The following is a 20383-nucleotide window of genomic DNA, read 5'->3' on the forward strand; positions in this document are numbered from 1 at the left end:
GTGCTAATTGATATGTCACAAACGTCCAGATGCGATACAGCAATGAATAGTTCCGCTAAACGTGCATCCCTTTTAGGGGACCAACAACCCTGCAAACCATATCGTAGCCAATTTCATTTCCACAATGCTGCATAGACGGTAAGCATAAATTTGGAAAAGTAATTGCTCATGATTCAGAACTTGAAGTCACATTTGTCATTCATGTTCGTGCCGTAATAGTATTATTTATGTATATTAATAGTACATGTATGTATATTATTTATGTATATTGCTAATATATTTATGTATATTAATTATGTATATTATGACAAACATGCAAGTAAAAGTTGTACAGTCGAAGATAAATATTTTCGTATAAACATTTTCGTAAACCGCTGTAACTACACAATACGTGAGGATACATAAAGTTATTTTACTTCTCTTTATTCGCTTTAACATTCATTTATAAATGCAATAAATTTTTTCAAAGAAAGAAACAGGTTTCGTATTTCTTCATTAACGAATTAAGTCAGCATGTATGGTGTAGAATCATTATTAATATCTACACATTGCATACTTTAGTCATTTAATTAAACATGTGTCATTTTATGGTGCTTTAAAAACTTGGTTGAGAATGTTACAAAAGGTATATTGTTGTATTTTATACTGTTCGTGTCAATAAAGTTATGATATAATGCGTATTTTCAAATTACAGGCAATTTTTAAGCTCTCGTTCACTACCTTGATCTTTTAAAAAATGTGTAAAAATTATTTACATTTTTATATTTCTCTAATCTTTATGCAGTTAAAAATGAATTCTCAAAATGACGTGATATAATTCGTGAAATTATAAAAACCAAAGAACTTTAAATAATTTGGTCAATGTGTGAGTTATAATAAATCAGCCATTTCGATAAATATATCCATCGATAATTGTTTTTCGATATCTTAAAACTTATATTTGTATTTTGAAAATTCCCCACTTCTGTAACAGTTAACAGGAGTACCATAGAGTTCTACAAAAACAAAAGAAACAGGAAAAGAACGAAGGCTTTTAGTGACATGTTTTATGAAGAACGATGTCCTTTTTATTATCTGGACATAGCAGATACAGACAAAAATGTCAATTGTTTGACTGGAATTCAAGCTAAAAAATGTAATGAAAATTCTGTCATTTATGTTTTAACTTCCTGCAATTTTAACAAACTCTTTTCATGAGAAAAAGGATGATTTGGTTCCGACCATAGTCACAGTTATAACGAATGAAACCATCATTGATTTATTGATTTCTAACCTACAGTGGAGTCTCAAAGTGTGCGACTCTCCGACACACTTCCAACGGCGAGGAATTCCATACCGGCTGCAGTAGCGAATAATTCAGTTGCCTAAAAATATTTGTGTAACGTTATATACATTTCTGTAACATTATAAAAGCACATTTGTAGGCTTGAAGCATATTTATCCTTGGACAAAAAATAAAAATAAAATAAATGTTATATCGCAGTAATTGTACTGGCTAGACCCAGCTATTAAAATTAAATGACTTTTATAGATACACTCCCCGATTTTAAGAAAATATTTCAAAATCGCAGTTTTGAGTTAGTTGAAGTAAAAGAAAAATTTGTTATTGAGGATCGCATAGTTAAGAAATATTACAGAAATATGTTACACACACAATGCTGATATCATAGAAGGTAAAAGAAAGTGCTTTTTTAGGTAAGACTAAGAGCATTTTAGAATATACCTTTTATGTGACTATAAAGTTCAAGGTATATTTGAATAAACTATATGTAGCACAAGTGAATTAAACGTTAAATAGGTAAATAGTTAATAAAAATGAATTTATACTTAAACATGAATCTTATCTATTTAAAGAAAAGTAATATTTTTATTCCGCTTGATTCTTCGTTTATTCATATATACCAGAAAATATGATGCATTTTTATTAAAATATTTTTATTAGAAAAACGTAACTAATTATTTGATGTATAAAATAAACTAATAACCTTAACTCATTAATTATAGTTAATTATAATTACCCAATACTTTTAGTAAAAAAAATATAAACTTACTGAGAATATACAATACATTAGAATGTAGAACAGGTTACCAAAATACTCCATGTGACAGGGAAGTGATGTTTTATTTTCATCAGCTGCTTTGTTCTCGCTAACAAAAAACCGCTTTACGTATTGATTAAAGTACATCATAATTGGACCACGTTCCATGTCTTTTTTAATCTTCCCCTTTCATGATGTTCTTTGCTAATGAACGTACTCAGTGTAACACTAATTATCATGTTCTTTTTTAACAAAGTAGTGTTTGCAATTGAACTGTATTCTTCTAACGAATGAACATGGAAAGTCAACTAATGTAATGATACTCCGATTATCTAATTTAACAACGAGAATATTTTAATCCCAAAAATAATTAAGTATAACAATACATTATCTGAAAGTGTTTATGTAATTAATATATAAACATCTATCGATTCACACTGCAACTGTTAATTAATAGTACATTACTCTAAATTAAATTAATTTTTTTATTCTTTATAAGAATATAAATTGAAGATACATTTGATATTGGCATTTTATAAAAAAGTGATTTGCAGACGTATTCCTGTCTTATCGTTGTATTTATCTGTTATCATTGCTATACTCTACTATATCCTAAACGATGTTTTCCATATGGTCATAAATGAGATATGTTGGTGATTCTATTTTTACGTCTCACTCTGTATACATCTTGGAATCGTATTTGTTTTTGCGATTAAACCATTAAATCATTAATAGTCTGATCATAAAAACAGACTGGACGGATATTTCTTTCCGTTTACAAGCGATCGCAAGCGTTAACTCGAAGGCAAATACATATTTTTTAAACCCTATTTAATCGTTCGCGTACGAATGATGTGTTGCGATCTTGTTAAGCAATTATTTTAAATGAATTCTGGTGATTCTTGTTCACGGTGTCACTAGTTACATAATTATGTTATCGACTGGAAAAGCGTTCAGCTCTGAATGCGTCTGTAATAAGAGATAAATTATGTTATATCACAAATATAAAAAATATTTTATAAGTTTAGTTCTTATTATTTTAGTGAACTAAAAAAATTTTAATAAAGGTAATGTTAACTTTCTAAATTCTAATCACAAAAGTACCATGACTTATTAATCAGTCTGTCAGTACTTTGTAATCTTATTGTAATTGTATATACATTTGATATTAGTAGTAAGTATTTGAAATTAGATATAGCAATGAAGAAGTTAAAGATATTTGAAAACGTTTTAAATGTTTATAAAGAAATATTCAAATCATAATAAAATACAAATATTGTATACACGCCCACATCCCAATTAGAGTAACAATATAAAAAAAATATCGGCTTTTATTTCTTTAAAGTGTCTGCCTCCTCTTCAAAAAATTTGAAAAGATATATATTAATGTTCATAACAAGATACAAACATTGTAAAAATATAAAAGTGGTCATTTTGTAATATCAATCAAAAATCAACATTTTCAAAGTTTTTCAATTTCTCAAAAATCGATTTTACAATTAAAATTTTGAAAAATTTCATAGATATGTAACTCAATATGCAGAATATCCCCGTTTCTTTTCTAATGTTTAGCAAATAGAACAAAAGATATGGGGATTAAATCATAAACTGCTTTTCACCCTATAACTATCCTAATAGGAGAGATGGTCGTTTAAAACTTGAGAGAAAAAATTGTCGTATATTATCGACTTTTTATTTCATAATAAGAGTCTTTCCCAGTTTTATCACAAATTACAGAACATCCTATATAACTATGTATTGCTAATCCTTTAGCTTGAATTATGCAAATACTTTTTTCTAGCAAGAAGGAAGTTTCTTCTGTAAATGTAGTAGAACGTCGATTATCTAAATATCAATTGTCTCAAGGACCGAGTGTCGGAACATAAAATGAATCACATATCAAGATTGTGGAACAATGTTTACATTCTGATTTACGTATTAATTGTTAATTAACTGTTTCATCATACATTTATATCTGACTTGGGAAAAACAAATAAACGTGAAACAGCACTCTGTAATAGTTGATTAGGAGGAAGGAAGAAAAGGATGGGAGAGAGGAAAGTGTTTCGTTTGGGATTTAAATACCAGTAAACTCATCCGTGAGGCTCTCCCATAATTCCTTGTCTCATGGTTCAGTGCAGTTTTCACATCTTAGTAGTCAACCAACAAGCTAAACGTACACAGGAGCAAGGGGACTTGGCCGCACGCTCCACCTCGGTTTTCCAGGAAATATAGTAGCCGAGCGTACGTGACACCGGGATTCGGTAAACATAAAAAGCCGCCACCGTGCAGAAACGAAATTCGACGCCAATGTTCGTACATCTCACTTTACCGCAAGTGTTTCGCTTGTGTTCTTTGTTGCGCGACTCGGATAATAACAAGGACGTGTCGAAACTGAGGTGTCACTGTTGCCCAGAGAAGCCAGAAAGCAACCGAACGGATGCCTTTTCCCCACTCTGTCTTATCCCTTCCATTACCTCATTTCTCATCAGCGAGCATCCTACACAACCTTCACAACCACCGCAGAACCCAACCTTAATTTACCCGTTCTGGCCACAATGCTGTTGCCATACCTACTGTGGGAGCAGGGTGCGAAATGACTGACACTATTTAACGGTAACACTTATTTATTAGTTAACACTTAAAAAGTAGGCAAAAGAATTTGAGTCTGACCTACCGTCAGAATGAACGAAAGTGAAGTGGTTCTTGTTGCCACGGCGGCTTCCACGAAGACGTCCCTTTACCTCCACATCTTTGTTCGAAAAGAAAGTTTTCTCCAACGTACGGAGGTACCTTGTTTATTTGCTTCATCACCCTTTTTAGGGCTTGGCAAATTTATGCGCCCGCACTGGTCTGCGACGTAGATGTCTGTTTACCCGTGCTACCTGGGCTAGAGCATCCGCTTGGCAAGAAGACCTTTTATACGTCCCGTTATGCCGCTAAACCTACTATTCGCTTCTTACGTTACGGTCGCCGGTCGGAGGCTTAAAAGTGCATAGGGGCAAGGGAAGACGTTCACTCGTGGTGCTTGGCCCGATAGTTATGGCGACTCAGTTTCGGCACGTCTTTGTTACTGGTCAAGTCGCGAGAAGAGGAAATCAGACGGCCAATAACAAAGACGTGCCGAAACTGAGCCGCCATAACCATTGGGCCGAGCGCCGCGAGTGGACGTCTCCTCTTACCCCTCTTCACTTTTAAGTCATGGGCCGATGGCCGTAACGTGAGAGGCGAGTAGTACTAGGCCAAGCGCCACGAGTGGATGTCTCCCTTTGCTTCTGTGCGCTTTTAGCTTGACGGACCTGATTTAACATGTTCGCTACTAGCATCACATATTTGTGACGGCAGCAATGTTGTATGTTATATAAAGAAAATTAAATTATTTCTATAAATGTTGTTATTTAAGGTTATAAGCTAAGTTATTATATTTGGAGACTCCATGAATTGTTTCAATTTCATTTATTCAATATTTTGTTTAGATTTGTTGAGTTGAATAAAATATTACCACTGCGGAGATCGTCACCAAAATAAACGCACTGCGCAGGTGCACTGTATAGGAAGTTTAAAAAAATGTACTTGATTACAAACATTGGTTTAAAGGAAATTCTAGGTAAAATTACAAATTTTCATTTATATATTAGACTTTGTTCGATCATTATACAGTTTAGATTATCAATACTTTGCACTTACTCGTGTTATTTTTTGACAAAAAAGAGATTATGGCAACATCACGTGGTATTCCCAGACGGTCACCCATTCAAGTACTAACCACGCCCAGCGCTCCTTAACTTCGGTGATCGGACGAGAACCGGTGAATTAAAACGCGGTATGAACGTTGCCTGAGTAGTTTGATGCACAAATTGAATAAAATGGAATGAAAAAATATACGAAGTAAAAGCTATTTTGGCTGCACGCTTCATTTCGATCCTTTCAGGAAACATAGTAGCCGAACTTTCATATCCCCGGGATTCGGTAAACATAAAAAGTCGTTACCGCGCAGAAACGAAATCCGACGCCAATGTTCGTTACATCTCACTACATAGTATACAGTTTCGTTTGCGTTCTTCGTTGCACAACTCGGCCAATAACAAGGACGTGCCAAAACAGGCGTCACTGTTGTCATAACTACCGGGTCGCGCACCGCTAGTGGATGTCTCCCCTTACCACTGTACACCTTTAGCTTGTCAGTAGTTGGCCAAGATGTGACAGCTGCACTGTACAAGATACAAGAATGGTATGTCTCAGAATTATGTAAAGTATTAACATAAATGATAAAAGGTATTGACAAGGGAAGGTATTGAACCCGCAAATTCAAACAATTATGAAACTTTACGTGTAAGTCAAACCTAATATATTGCAAATTTTTGTTCGTGCTGAATTTCACTTTGAAGGGATGAAACCACCCCTTGAAAAAATGCAAATTTTTCTTTCCCATGGATTTTCTTAAAAACGGTAAGAGATAACGAAAAGGAGTTTCAGAGAAAAATACATTATTCGTCTACGTTTATAAAATATCAAAATAAAATTTTCAAAAATTTTATTCTGCAGTTTTATAGACGTAAAATAACAATGCAATTTTTGTTTGAACGTTCTTCGCTATCTCTTACTGTTTTCAAGATAATCCATAGGATAGAAAAATTTGCATTTTTTTTTAAGAGGCGGTTTCTCGCCTTAAAGTGAAATTCGACACAAACAAGAATTTGCAATATATTAGGTTTAACTTATTCTACTTATAAGAGTAAGTTACTTGAAAATGTAATTATTTTCTATGAGTACATTTTATAGAGTAAAATAAAAAAGGAAAATATGTTTGTACCTTCGGTTCGCGTAGTTTAATTGCCTGAAAAATGAATTATCAAAATAAATATGTCTTTCCACTATTTCAAATTAATATTCAAGTGTAAATAAATAAATAAACGATTAGCTTCTATAAAATCATTCCTCAGAACTTAACTCAAATATATATAATATTTTCTATATATTCATATGTTGTTGTGAACAACAATATAAGTATAAAATTGAACATTGTTAACACGTTGCGTACTGCCTAATTGTCAGAACACTAGGTCAACAATTTTTAATGAGATAAACTTATACTGCTATACATAGAAAAATTCAGATTTCTTATTGTTATTTCATCCATCCTACGCAAATAATTAGTTCTGATAAAATTTAATATCTTTCAAATGCTTTGGTAATCAGCAAAGTTAAATAAGTAGGTATTTACCTATATAAAAACGAGATTTCTCATTCCTGGTACACAATATGTTAACAGGAGAATGAAAACATTACAAAGAGGAGATAAACTTAAATGAAAAGGTTATACTGTCACAAGTTCAACGAACACTTGAAAGAAAACAAAGTGACAATAAAAAACTGGAACTATAAAAGTCATTGAAGAATCGCCTCCTAAAACTGTCTCCGTTTAAATAGAACTTTGAATTTTTATGCGTTCACAATGACGTAGGCACGCAAAAATAACACGCGTGGGAGTCGTCGCAGTTATGTTTCACTAGATCATTTGCAACTGTGAGCTAAATTTTAATTAAATGAAACTGGCCCCTCGATTTTCTGGCGTGTGAAAAGAATCGTTGCTACATTCCTCGCGTATCATTTGACTTTCAAATTCTGATTAAAGGGTGGTTTATACATTCATGACTGAAGTAAATGTATGCCATGAAATTCACTAAATTCTGAAGGTTAAAATAATATATGCCTCTCAATTTGAATATTCCACTTATTCTCTCTCAATATAGGCTACTGCAAGATATCCAGGAAGCAGGTTTATGTATTTAAACTACTGTGCATTTGATGCATTTTCATCGTGCAAACATTCTCCAATTCTCTTGAGTCTGCTCGAGAGACTTTTATTAAATGGCTACTGTTTTACGGTTTTCACTCTTGGTCCAAAATAGTTGCAAGTGGACGTAGATTTCTGTTAAAAGCAATAAGCCGAGTTAGCCTCTCCTTAGTATATGTTAAGATTTCAATATAAAGTCAAGAGAAATTTTATAGATTGTTGTGTTATTCGAATAAAGTACATGTTTAAATTTCGTGGGATGGAAAGCTATTTCTTGAAAAATGTTTACTTTTAAAACTCGAAATGAGTAATATATAAGATGTTAGTTTACACTTGGTAGATGCTTTAAGTGATGGCTGTTAAAGCAAAAATAAAACCCAAAATTGCGATTTTGATTTTCCTAACTTATAATCATATAAACGCAGAACCCAACTTATGTGTCATTGAAATATTTTATTTATTAATACATAACTTAAAATCGAAATGAAATCAGTCACTTCGTTATTTTTAATTTTTGTTTTATTTTAGCTTGTAGAATCCCCTTTTAAAATAGTGCATATAATGTCACATAATTGTATATTGATACAAGTGAACAAGTAGAGATTCGACGTAAAAAAATGTAGCCAATACAAATTTAAAATATTTTTTCATAGTATGTTATATAATATAAAAAAGTAAAAGAAAAGTACAGCCATGCACCCAAAAAATTCAAATGATTTATTTTTAAATACACGTGTATATTTATTTTACTTATATTAACTCTCTGGAATCCTGGGACATGTACAAAAGTATTAGACTAAAATATTTAAAAGATCAATATTTTGCAAAATATTGCATATTCTTGGTAAGTCGTGTGTTTCATAGTAAATACTTACAAATGTAAGTAGTGTCGAATATTAACATTATTCAACTCTTTTAACATAAAGGCAAAATAAGATTTCTTTAGTTACTGAGAATCTATCTAAGACGTATGACGTCCTTAAAATCTCTAGAGGGAACGTTCAAATATGTTCTTTTAATAAAGTAAGTATAGAACTTATCAAAAATATACTATGCCTGACAAAAAATTAATTTCTTAAACATTGTACCTTAAAACTTTTTTAAGTAAAATATTTTTAAAAGTTGGTATAACTAAAAATAAATATATTATTTTGTTTAAAAAATATGTATTTACATTCTTTTTGGGTACATCATTGTATTTATGAAAAAAGTAAAGATGCAGAAAAGTAAACATTATTATACCGTTCTATGTCTCTGTACTTGCTTTCTATTTCTTACCAAACTTGAAATATAATCTGTTCCAATTGTGTGATATATCCTGTATATGTCAACTGAAGCTAATGGTAGTTACAAGAATACATGATAAATGATCAAATTTGTTTCTTCTCAACAACACAGCTGTATATGGAAACAATATCAATCTAATTCTCCATAGAACATACATATATGTATATACAATTATGATTTACAATACACATAATATATGTATACAATCAGTTAAATGGCCGTCATTACATAACATTTTTCAATTTTCAAAATGAATAAACCTTATAAATACATACTTATTAATATAATAACGTACTTTTTTAACCCTTTGGTTACGGCAGAATTTTGCATCAACGCATATTTCTAAGAAAGTGTATTAAAACTATGAAAATACTGAATTGAACTAAATTAAACCAATCTAAAATAGTCACGTTTATATAATATATGACTAACGGAAGATGTAATTGTTGAATTAAAATTCACTTATGTCAGATTTAAGCAAGCTTTGCTGCAATTATTGTCAATAATATTTTTCGGGCGCCTTTAGGCGCCAACAGTACATCGAAACCAAATTTTTCAAGCACCTTTAGGCGCCAACAATAGCCAAAGGGTTAAAAGTAAGATATATACAGAAGCGTTTTATTTGCATAATAGAAATTTGTATTAGTGGGGAAGTTTTTCGTGGTGTGGGTATAGGGAGAGGAGACTCGCCGCATCCCGTTCACGCTATCGCTTCTTAATTTCCAATAATCCTTTTAATCTGATAGTATTATGGGTAATTATGAAGATATACTGTAGGCAGTACTCTCACCACGGACAAAATAGCTTCATTAATACCAACCTCTATTATTTTGTAAAATTGTGTGTAGACATTGTAAAAAACAACATCAACAAATGGAGGTAAAATCGAAAAATTTGAACGTGGTGGGAAATTATAATGCTTCGTAGCTTTTGAAGCAATTAATAAGAAACTTAAAGTACTATACTTACAGAACAATGAACATAACAGTTACGGTGAACACTGGATAATTGCAACATCGGAGATCTCTTCATAATTGCAACATCATCATCCCCACCATACCCCTGCCAGGTTCCTTTTAATACACTATAGCGCTCGACGACCGGCCGCGATTGAATAGTGTAACATAATCCGACTATTGCTGAACTCGATGATTTCTACATCTCTTTTCTTTATATTCACCGTCCTTTTCTATATCCGAACCTTTAATCGCTTTTTATACAAGCAATTATGATTGTAATTCCGTCATTGTTGGTGCCTTTTTAATTAGAAAAACATAAACATGATGGTGAAAGTTGCATTTATCAAAAGTCAAAAATAGATAAGTTGAATTTCTGAGTAAAAAATCTCAAGCTTATCGCGAATCTTTAATGTTGTCGAACGTTTTGACCCTCAGTCTTTCTTTTTCCTTCACTCGCATTGCCCCTTTCTACATCCGCCATGCCCAAATCTTTATTTTTTGGGGTGGATTCGATTCTACCTCTACATAATTGCAACCTGTTGGTTCTGATGAGTGTTGCAATTATGGTCACTGTATATCAAGATCAAAATCATACGAGATTTCCGTTTTTCTACAATATTAGTATTAGTCCCTTTAGTCGAATTCATTTTAGCGAATACCTCGAAAACTAAAAGTGGTCGCCTGTTAAATATACAGGAAAGATTGTTCAGGATGACGTCATTAACAACATATTTCAAGGTCATTGGAATCAGTGAGGGAGGCATATATCTAAATATTTATTTTTTATGCATGAAGATTAATTTTGATATATAAGTAAATACATTGTTTTGATGTTTTTAGTTTTTAGGTTTAGTTTAATAGCTCAACGGTTCGCTGGCTAAATCAGAACTAAAAATGAAATACAACTTACTTTAATGTTGTGTTTTTGTAAACTAGTAAATCACTCTTTAATTACTAAATTATTTTTATTTTTCAATTTGGAAGAAGGGTGTATATCTGATCCTCGATTTACGATATAAATCTACGTGATCTGAATTTAGTAATACCGAATAAAATGTACTTTTGTTTCCTGAAATGTCATGATTATTATTTCTTTTGTTCAGCGATGTAAAAGAAATATATATTTCTAAACCTTATACCAGCTTTTCTTTTCAATATTTTGTTTTCTCTTATTCCAACAGACTCTATTTACGTGATTTTCATTCGCGTAAAACGAATCTACGTGGAACGGATTTTCGCGTAAATCGAGAGCCAGGTATGCGTTGCGCCAGTTAAGTATCTGTTCAGCCACTACACTGAGCAGCAATTTGTTTTCCAAAGTTCTGTCATATTTATAAAATGTAACACAGGCTCTTGTTCTAGACACCTATTCAGCTATCGTATTAACCAGTTACTGCGTTTGACGAGTGTACACGTCATCTTAAAGCTTGAAATAATACTAATTCTTTCAACGACGAATTCTTTATTTTTTTAGATAAACTTGTAAGTCGTCTATGTTTTGCTTTAGATTTTCAGTAAAATATACCCTAGGCGCATTCGTAACTAAATTCCACAGTTAATAGGTTAACCTTATCATTTCCGGAAGCTTCTGGAAATCATTAACTTACCGTTTTTTAATAAACACCGACGACTAAGTAATGATCGTTTATGTTTTACTTAACAGGACGAAGGATGGAAACTAGACCGTACAAATTACTATCAGGAGGGATGGTTGGCCACTGGTAATGCTCGTGGCCTGGTGGGAGTGACTTTTACTACGTCCCATTGTAGAACGAGGGCCACAGAAATTCCGCTGAGGGCGAATTACAACCTTCGGGGACATCGCAGCGAAGTAAGTTCTGTTTTTTTAGCTCGCTTTTCCCGTGTCTCCCTTTCACGCGATCGTAGTAAGCGAGACGCGACGGAGTGTTATTTAATTTCCTCTTTTCCCCTCTTTCCGAGGCGACGTAGCGATTAATAGCGTTTGATTGCTTTAATTCACGGAATTTCTGCGATCTTCGAGAGACGGTTCTTGAATCTTGACTAGGGAAGAAATTCGTTGAGCATGGGCACCGGATCTTCGAGCTGTGAATCTAATTTGTTCACACACAAATGCACATAAAGCAGCAGACAGGTCCTCACAGCCTTGATGGCTTTCTGCACGTTTCTCTGTAATAGCTGGTTACTTTACATTAAATTCTGTCACTTATCAGTGAAGCATTGAAATTAAATTTCAACGTGAAATTAAGTGAAGTGAGGTGTAATATTATTTTAATTTTAAATTGGTTGAGAAAATTGTCAGTTCTAGATATCACTTTGTTAACCTCTTGCGCTGGAAATTAATTCAGAGATTTGACAGTTTTGCGCGAAGAATTTTATTTTTACCTATTTTATGTAGATATGTACACTAATTTTGTTTATTAATAATTTTTTATAGTGTGGTACATTTCAAAACAATCTAGTACGTGTTAACACTAAAACTATCAGATGGGTTAAAATGACCCATTCCTGATTTCTTCTTTTTATAATTATTAAAAAGATGACAGATGTTTCTCTGAGAAATTATTAAAGTATTTGAATTGGCAATACGCAAATTGAATTGTAAATCAATTAAAGTCTCAACAGATGCGTTTTTGGAGTTTTTATGGAGTAATTTCAAAAAGTCTATTTCATTCCTTAGTAGTTTTAATATTAAAACTATCGATGTGTACAAGTCGTCATTGACAATTTTGGAACAAAGCACCTCGACGTGCATGGTACTTTCCAGTACAAGAGGTTAATCAACAAATTCGGAACCTATAATGTAGTTCTACGACATTTTTAATTTTTTCAGAAGAATGCTGATCACTTAATTCTAGATTATTTTAATTAAATGTATTTACAATATCATTCTACTATATACTTTCTATATTCATACAGATTCGAATAGCAGACCATTACGATATTTAACTATAGACTTTGGGGAATTATATGCGGTCACTAATGGGTTCATTATGGTTATTATAATTTTCCTTCTCGTGTTAACACAGTGGTTGGATTAATTGTTCGCAAGTTAGTTTTTGAATTATAAACTAATAGTAAAGAACCATTTACCCATACTTTATATCATCATTCAATTGATATGTTGTAACTACTAGTTAAATAAAAGGATGTGTCATTAAAATCTAGACTTCCAACATTTTGTATATACATTCATTTAGTATACTGTTTATTAAAGGTATTTCATTAGAATTAATAGACTCAATATCTGTGTCTAATTAATATCGACAATACAAAAATAAAACAAATGAACTTCAGTTCGCAAATTATCTGCGGAAAAGACAGATTAAAAAATATATTGACTCGTAACGAAGATTTCTAATATGGTTTAACAAATATAATTGTTATTCAGTTCTTTTGAATTCAAACGAAACATTATTTTTCTTGTTACCAATTTGTATGATTTACAGTAAATATACATATAGAAGGTGCTTGGAATTTTTTTGTTTTACTAATACACTATTAACAATAAATAGTTCTAACAAGTGCAAGTGTGAAATTGAATTGTAGGGCAACAGGTTAACGACGAAAATAAAAATTTTACTTCTTATTTTGATAATATATTTATTTATATATATTACCCTGCTCACTTGTACTACCAGTTCCGGGACACCATGTATATATCTAAAACAAATGAAATTCAATTGAATTCATATTATGTAATTCAGAAATTCAGATCTTTTAATTATTGGACCATCATTTGGGAGACACAACAGTTTCTAAGGACTGAAAAATTAATTTTTTTCGGTCATATATTGGACAGACCAAATTTTGTTGGACTCATGAAATGCAGGAATATTGTCTTTTCTACTTGTGTTTCGTTAGGAAAATTCCTTTAATTATATGATACGTGACGATACACGATATGAAACCGTGACTATGGTCATTAGCGTATTCTACGTTTCTCCTAGGAAACACAATTTCATGAACCAATACGTAGATTGCTACACAAGTTTCAAAAATTCGTCATTTCTAGCGTTGCTATTCAGTTGTTTACTACTTTCTTAAATCATTATATTTTTAGGTTTAGAAAATGTTGACACAATACAGTAGAAAACGTATTACTGTTGAAGGGGAATATTATGAAAAATTATGAAACCATTAGTTCAACCTTATTTGTGAATTTTTCACACTTTCCTGAAAATTTTGCAGCAACCCAGGTATAGGATCAAATAATTGAAGCCTTTGGTACATATAGATTTAATTTTCACGCTTCAAAACCTTTACAATAATATTATCTGGGTATTTTATCAGCGCGTAATGACGTGTATTAATGCCAGAGAAGCTTCATCGACCAGGAATTGAAAATAACGAAACCGGAATAATCTTCGAACAATGTTTAAACCGAATACAGGTAGATAAGGTTTCTATTATAGTGTATTCTATAATATACTTCCATTGTAGCGAGGTTTCTATTATTCTGTCCAACGTGTATATATACATGGGGTAATGGCGCCTAATATGGAACAGCTTCTAATATGGAACACCACAATATTTCGGAAAATAAATAGCTCGATGTGTCAGTTACCATTGGAAACATTTCATTTATAATAGAAAACAATTATAACAATAGTTGAACATTAATTAAGAATTTGGCATTGAATGTGAACCATCATTGTGTTTGGTAGTACATTAAATTTTCTGAAAGACGAGTTAAATAGTTAAACGTCTTAATATAGATTGGCCGAAAAATTTCATTTTTTAATGATTTATCATTGAACACGTTTGTTTTTTGCCATTCGAAAACAATTTGCTGCAAATTTATTTTCTTTTTAAAATAATTATTATTTTTCTTTCGGAATACGTGGGTTCCTAGTATGGAACACGTTCCATATTAGATGCACATTCTTTGTTAATATTACATATTATTATGTTTTACTTTTATTTTATGGTGACAATTACAAAAATGATAATAATGTGTTATTCGTATATCCAATGTATAAAAAAAAAGAAAAAAAATTAACATAATATAAGTTGAAAAAAGTGGAAAATTCGTTTATTTATTCTTTTTAATTCTATAAATATTTATTTATCGTGATAAAAATGATTTTGTTTACAAGTTACCTAGCTGTTCCATATTAGGAATCACTTTTTTAGATCACGGTTTTTGACTTTATTTACATTTTTTTACCGGGGTTTAAAGGTATTTAAATTTTTGCGTTGTTTTTGATCAGTGCATGGATGTTTCTTAATACTATTTTTACCGAACATGTCAAAAGACACCTTTTGAAACATTAATTTAAAATTATTTTCTCCGTTTAATCAATTTTGCTCAATTGGATTTTGGACATCCTATACGTCAGTTTATAATCGTTATTGGAAAAGTCGGAAAGTCAATTAAGAATATACGTCTAAACTTGGAAAACAATTTTAAGTTAAAAATTCAAAAGGTGTCTTTTCACACCTTCGATAGAAATAGTATCAATTTCTTTACGTTTTGCTGTAGGTTTCATTGGAAAAAATGCATATCTCCAGTTTTGACAAGCTGTTCAAATCACGTGTTTCATATTATAAGTGCCGTTGTCCTATATATCATTATTAATTGCGTCGTACACCTCCATGATTCTCTAAGACAGAATTTATGTGTAAATATACGAGAGCAATGAATTAAGCTGAGTCAATACATTTTTCAAACCTTTCTCACGTTCCTGGTTATTTTCGTGCAATAACAGAAATATGAATTTACTAAATGTTATATTATTTTCTTATTTCAAGTTGTTGTTTTCAATCTTTAATACAATCTTCTACAAAATAACTGTATGAACGTATTGAAGTATACTTTCTTCAATCAAGTTAAACAATTTTTTATTGTATATATAAATAAATTATTATGTAAAATTTAAATCCTTAATAATACTGTGGAATATAATTTTCGATTCATGATACTCAATACCTTGTTTTTATAGTGTTTTATCATCTACTTGTGTACAGGAATATGAGTGCAAAATTACGTACTAGGTACAAATTTAAATCATCAGTAAGTTCAAGTTGTAAGTGTATACAGTTAATAAATTGTAACGTTTGGAATGGTTGTAAACAATCACTAAAATAAAACAAAACAAATGATGTTCGTTCCTTTGTATGCATTTTTACAAAACATGCTTTATATAACATAAATTCGCTGTACGGTGCTAAATTTTATAAACTCCTAGAAGAAATTATCCAAAAAAGACGTCGACTTGCTTTTAAATTCGAAAAACAGTGAAAAATGTATGCACAGTGTCCTGCTGCTATGCGAGTATTTGCTTGCATGTTTCAGTTTGCCAATGTCAAATGTGTATAACGAAGATCCTTAATATTATGTATACAGTATGTCGGTGTTATTCGTATACATTCGAATATTTCCATAATTATTGGAGATACGAAAACATGTTTGAGGTAAAAGTTGTTCGAGATGATGGGAGAAAAATACAATAAACTGACAATATTGGAAATACATAGTTCTATTTCTAAAAAATAGCATTTACCTTGAAATCCCTTCAAATGACAATGTAAAAAAATTAAAACAGCTTACTAAATGCCCCACATCATGTCGAACAGCTTTTATCTGAAACATTTTTTCGTATTTTCAACAATTACAATATTTGGGTGTACACGAACAAAATGGACATACTTAGAGAACTAACATTCAAATGTGTAGATGTAGGTCCAATAGAAATAGTAAAATAGTAGGTCCAATAGTGAAATAGTAAAATACCGAAAATAAATAATATAGTATTATTGTAGTATAACTACAATAGTATTAAATTCTTTCAAGTACAAATTAAATATTATTTATCTGTCATCAATTACTATGCTTTAAAGTAAACGTAGACAGAATGAGAATGCAATTCCTGTATTTTTCTAGTAAACCATTAACCATGAAGTAGTCCTAACGATTGCAGTTACAGAAAAAATCGAAGGACAAGGTGTTAGCATTCTGTCAGATACTGAAGTACACTAAAACAATGTACATTATAATGTACATCAAGTCTGAAGAAGTTAAGAATCAAAATTAATCCTAATATAAGGTCGGTTTTCCTTATTATGCACTTATGTATTATATAGTACATCTCAAATTTAATTTTCTAATTAAGCAAAATCAGTACTTTGATGTACCTATTGTAAAATTCTGTAAACTCATTAGACGAAGAATTCCAATCGATAGAAACTTTCTTGTTCTCCATCAAACTCTAGTTTAGAGCTACGTCGCATAAAAGCTTCCACGTACCAGGTCCATCCCCAGGTTATTCGGTCTTTAATTGAAAGTTTACCAAGGAAAAATATTGAGGTGACTGATAGAGTCACTGTATAATCGAATATGACATGACTCTACATTATGAAGTCATTACAAATATACTAAACTAAAACGATATTTGTTTTGTAATTAATATTTTTAAATTCATAATATATATTATACAGAGTCTAATACTTGGAGATACCAACAATGACATAAACTATTAGCACAAAAATAATGAGGGCCTATATAATACAACAGACAAAAGTATTCTGACAAAGTAATTGATAAATTTTATTTGAATGAATTTTGTCATGATACGTAAACTATTTCTCGAATAAACAAATATAAAGAAGTAATGTTTATACTCTATAATAATATATAACATAATATGATTAAAAATTTTTACAGTATAATAATATACTCGAAGCAAAGTGTTTGAACATTCTAAAAAGTTTCTATTAATGTTTGATAGAAAACATTTTTAGCGAACAATAACTTGTAATCTACGAAGCATTGACTCCATTATATTTTTTATACATACAGGAAGTATGTATATTGTTCCATTCTTTTTTTTAATATCTGTTTTAAATGCTGTTATGATGCAGTATATTGTTTCAATAAATATTTTTCCAATATTCAATATGTATACTCCACGCAAACGTGAGATACAGGAATTGAAATGGAGTTAATAAAACGTGAGAGGTGATACATAAAATCGATTCATGAATTATTTTTACCGTATGCGTACATTTTGTTGAAAGTGCAGTCGTATATACCTAATTTATTTACATGGTTCCTTAAATTTTTTGTTGAAGTTTCGAAATAATATATACTAATTTAGAATTTTATCGACTATTACTAATTCTTCGTCTTCGAATGCTCACACATCCTAATATCATAATAATCTTTTTAGTGTTTAACCTCTTGTCTTATCATTTCTTTCTAAATTGGGATCGACCAGACTACTGTGTTATTAATAATTTATTGAAAATAAGAGAAAATTTCAGTCTCATTCTATGCCAACTTATGCTTTAAGGTATAATCATTGATAGCAGAGTAGTAATATGTACTTTGCATTCAAACAAATTGAATAATAGCTATGTTTGTTAAATTCTATTTGAAATCTTCATTCATTTGTTCTTCTGACACGATATTGTAGGGCAAAGAGTTAATAGTATATTTCATACATTTCGGTCTCAATTCTGTATTTACTGAATGCCACATTTTTAAATATTTACTTATTAGAAAGTACAACGTCTTTCCAGAACACCATATCAATTCTTAATCCTTTGCATTCGGGAGGCAACTTTCAGACATCATTTGGTTTGATACGGTAACATTATGAAATTTGATGTTTAATATTGAACATTGTATAATCCATTGCTATATGAAATTTTAAAGTAAAATAGTTTTGACCCTTAGTTTATTGATTAAATTAGTTATATCAGTTGCAACAAATATTGTCTACATTTTACGAAAGAGGGTTGAATATTTCTAGCAAAAAACTTTCGAGTGCAAGGGATTAAACATTTTTACTTGGATTATAGACTAAGGTTATTTAATTCTTTAAGAAAGGAGTTGAAGTCATGAATTCCAAAACAGCACAAGTTCACTTTTTAACGTTATCTAAATGAGTTACTTATGTAACTGTTTTTAGCTTGCTCACACCTACTTAGTAATATCGGAAATATATATGCAATGAAGATATGTGCGTAACCAATGCTTGCAGCAAGAATCAATAAAATACGTAATAAATGAATGAACCAAAATGAAAAGAAAGATTGATTTTCTCAAAATATTGATTGGTGGATTTGTGTTATTTTTGAATTGGTGGCTTCAATTAACCATTAAATAATGGAGTACTTTCTTAGCCATTCTATTTCCTTCAAATAATTCTTATAATATTTAAATTATTATATTGGTGAATTTCTGGTGATACTTAAATAGATTTTTGTAATCGCAAGCAAAAGTCTACGGTTTATTACAGCAAAAAATTATTGTAAACCAACATATCCTACTATACTTCGTATTATTTTCGAATTTTCAAATATTTTCATTATTATTTAGGCTGTAGATCGACTTCTTTACACAGTCATTTAATTTTGCTAAGAGACTTATTTTTGTTAGTCAAAGTTGTAATTACTTTCCTGTCTGGTACGTTTGCTTAATTACATTTACATTTTATATATTTACATAAACTGACTCACTAGCAATTCATTTAGTAGTAGCAACGAGTATAAAAATCTATTATTCAACCTTATTTGTTATATTTGTTAACAAAATGAATAATATACGAATATTTTTGTCGATTCAAAATGATACATACTTTATTATAAATTTTAATTAAAATTACAAAGAATCTTCATCTCTACGTATTTACTTATATTGAATATTAATTATTATTATGAATAAATTCGTCCAGTACTGCATGTGCAACTTCGTGGTATTCAAAAGTTCATGTACTCGGAAGCATTTACTTGTTATATATAAATTTTGTACGATCTTGAGCACAGGAGGAACTTGACGAGTACGATTCAAATCCACAATTTCGAAAAGTGATTCATCGACTAACTATATTTTGTTGCTGTAACACTTTCGGAAAAGTATGAGGAAAGTCACAAATAAGTTCAAAATAATAGTTTTATTATTTCTCAAAATATTCTCCTTCAACATTAATGCATTTTTCATTGTGGCGTGTCAGCACTTTCTAAGCTTAAAACTGTGAAGTTTTATGAAAATAACAAGAAACTGAATAGCAGCATTTGAAATTGCAAATTTTCTTAGTTTCTAGTGGCTTTTAAGGATATGAGGGTTCTGATCCCAGATTTGTTTCCCGCATGAGTCACTTCTTGTTCAACTGTATCACGAGTAACACTGCACCCTATATAATCCGCCTCGAAATGATTATTTTATTTTATTTCTAGGGGAATATAGTGCACATAATAGAGATTTACTATTTTCTGCACGTTGCACGTGAAAGTATGTGAAATGTGTTCTCCATTACACTAAAATGAAAATGGGGGAAAGATTCATTGGCCACAAATATGTACATTTTAAACATTCA

General features: G+C 30.9%; 1 protein-coding gene and 1 non-coding gene across 7 annotated transcripts in view; one reads left to right on the forward strand and one right to left on the reverse strand.

Annotated features, from left to right (window-relative positions):
- Window positions 1-20383, forward strand: part of Tusp (WD40 superfamily protein Tusp) — a 177010-nt gene that overhangs the window by 35458 nt on the left and 121169 nt on the right. For 5 of the 6 annotated variants that reach the window (XR_012999991.1, XM_076373438.1, XM_031973636.2 and 2 more), the window contains exon 2: window positions 11746-11913. Coding sequence is in view for 5 of the 6 variants with exons in the window: in XM_076373438.1 (XP_076229553.1) it covers window positions 11746-11913 (168 nt within the window). In the remaining variant the exon portion in view is untranslated. Of the gene's footprint in view, window positions 1-6131; window positions 6271-11745; window positions 11914-20383 lie in introns of those variants that run through there. The other variant, XM_076373440.1, reaches the window with a different exon arrangement.
- LOC116425665 (5S ribosomal RNA) lies at window positions 5757-5876 on the reverse strand. Its single transcript, XR_004234742.2, has one exon. It is a non-coding gene; the product is annotated as a 5S ribosomal RNA (ribosomal RNA).

Source organism: Nomia melanderi, chromosome 13 (assembly GCF_051020985.1).
Source record: "Nomia melanderi isolate GNS246 chromosome 13, iyNomMela1, whole genome shotgun sequence".
Classification (NCBI taxonomy): Eukaryota; Metazoa; Arthropoda; class Insecta; order Hymenoptera; family Halictidae; genus Nomia; species Nomia melanderi.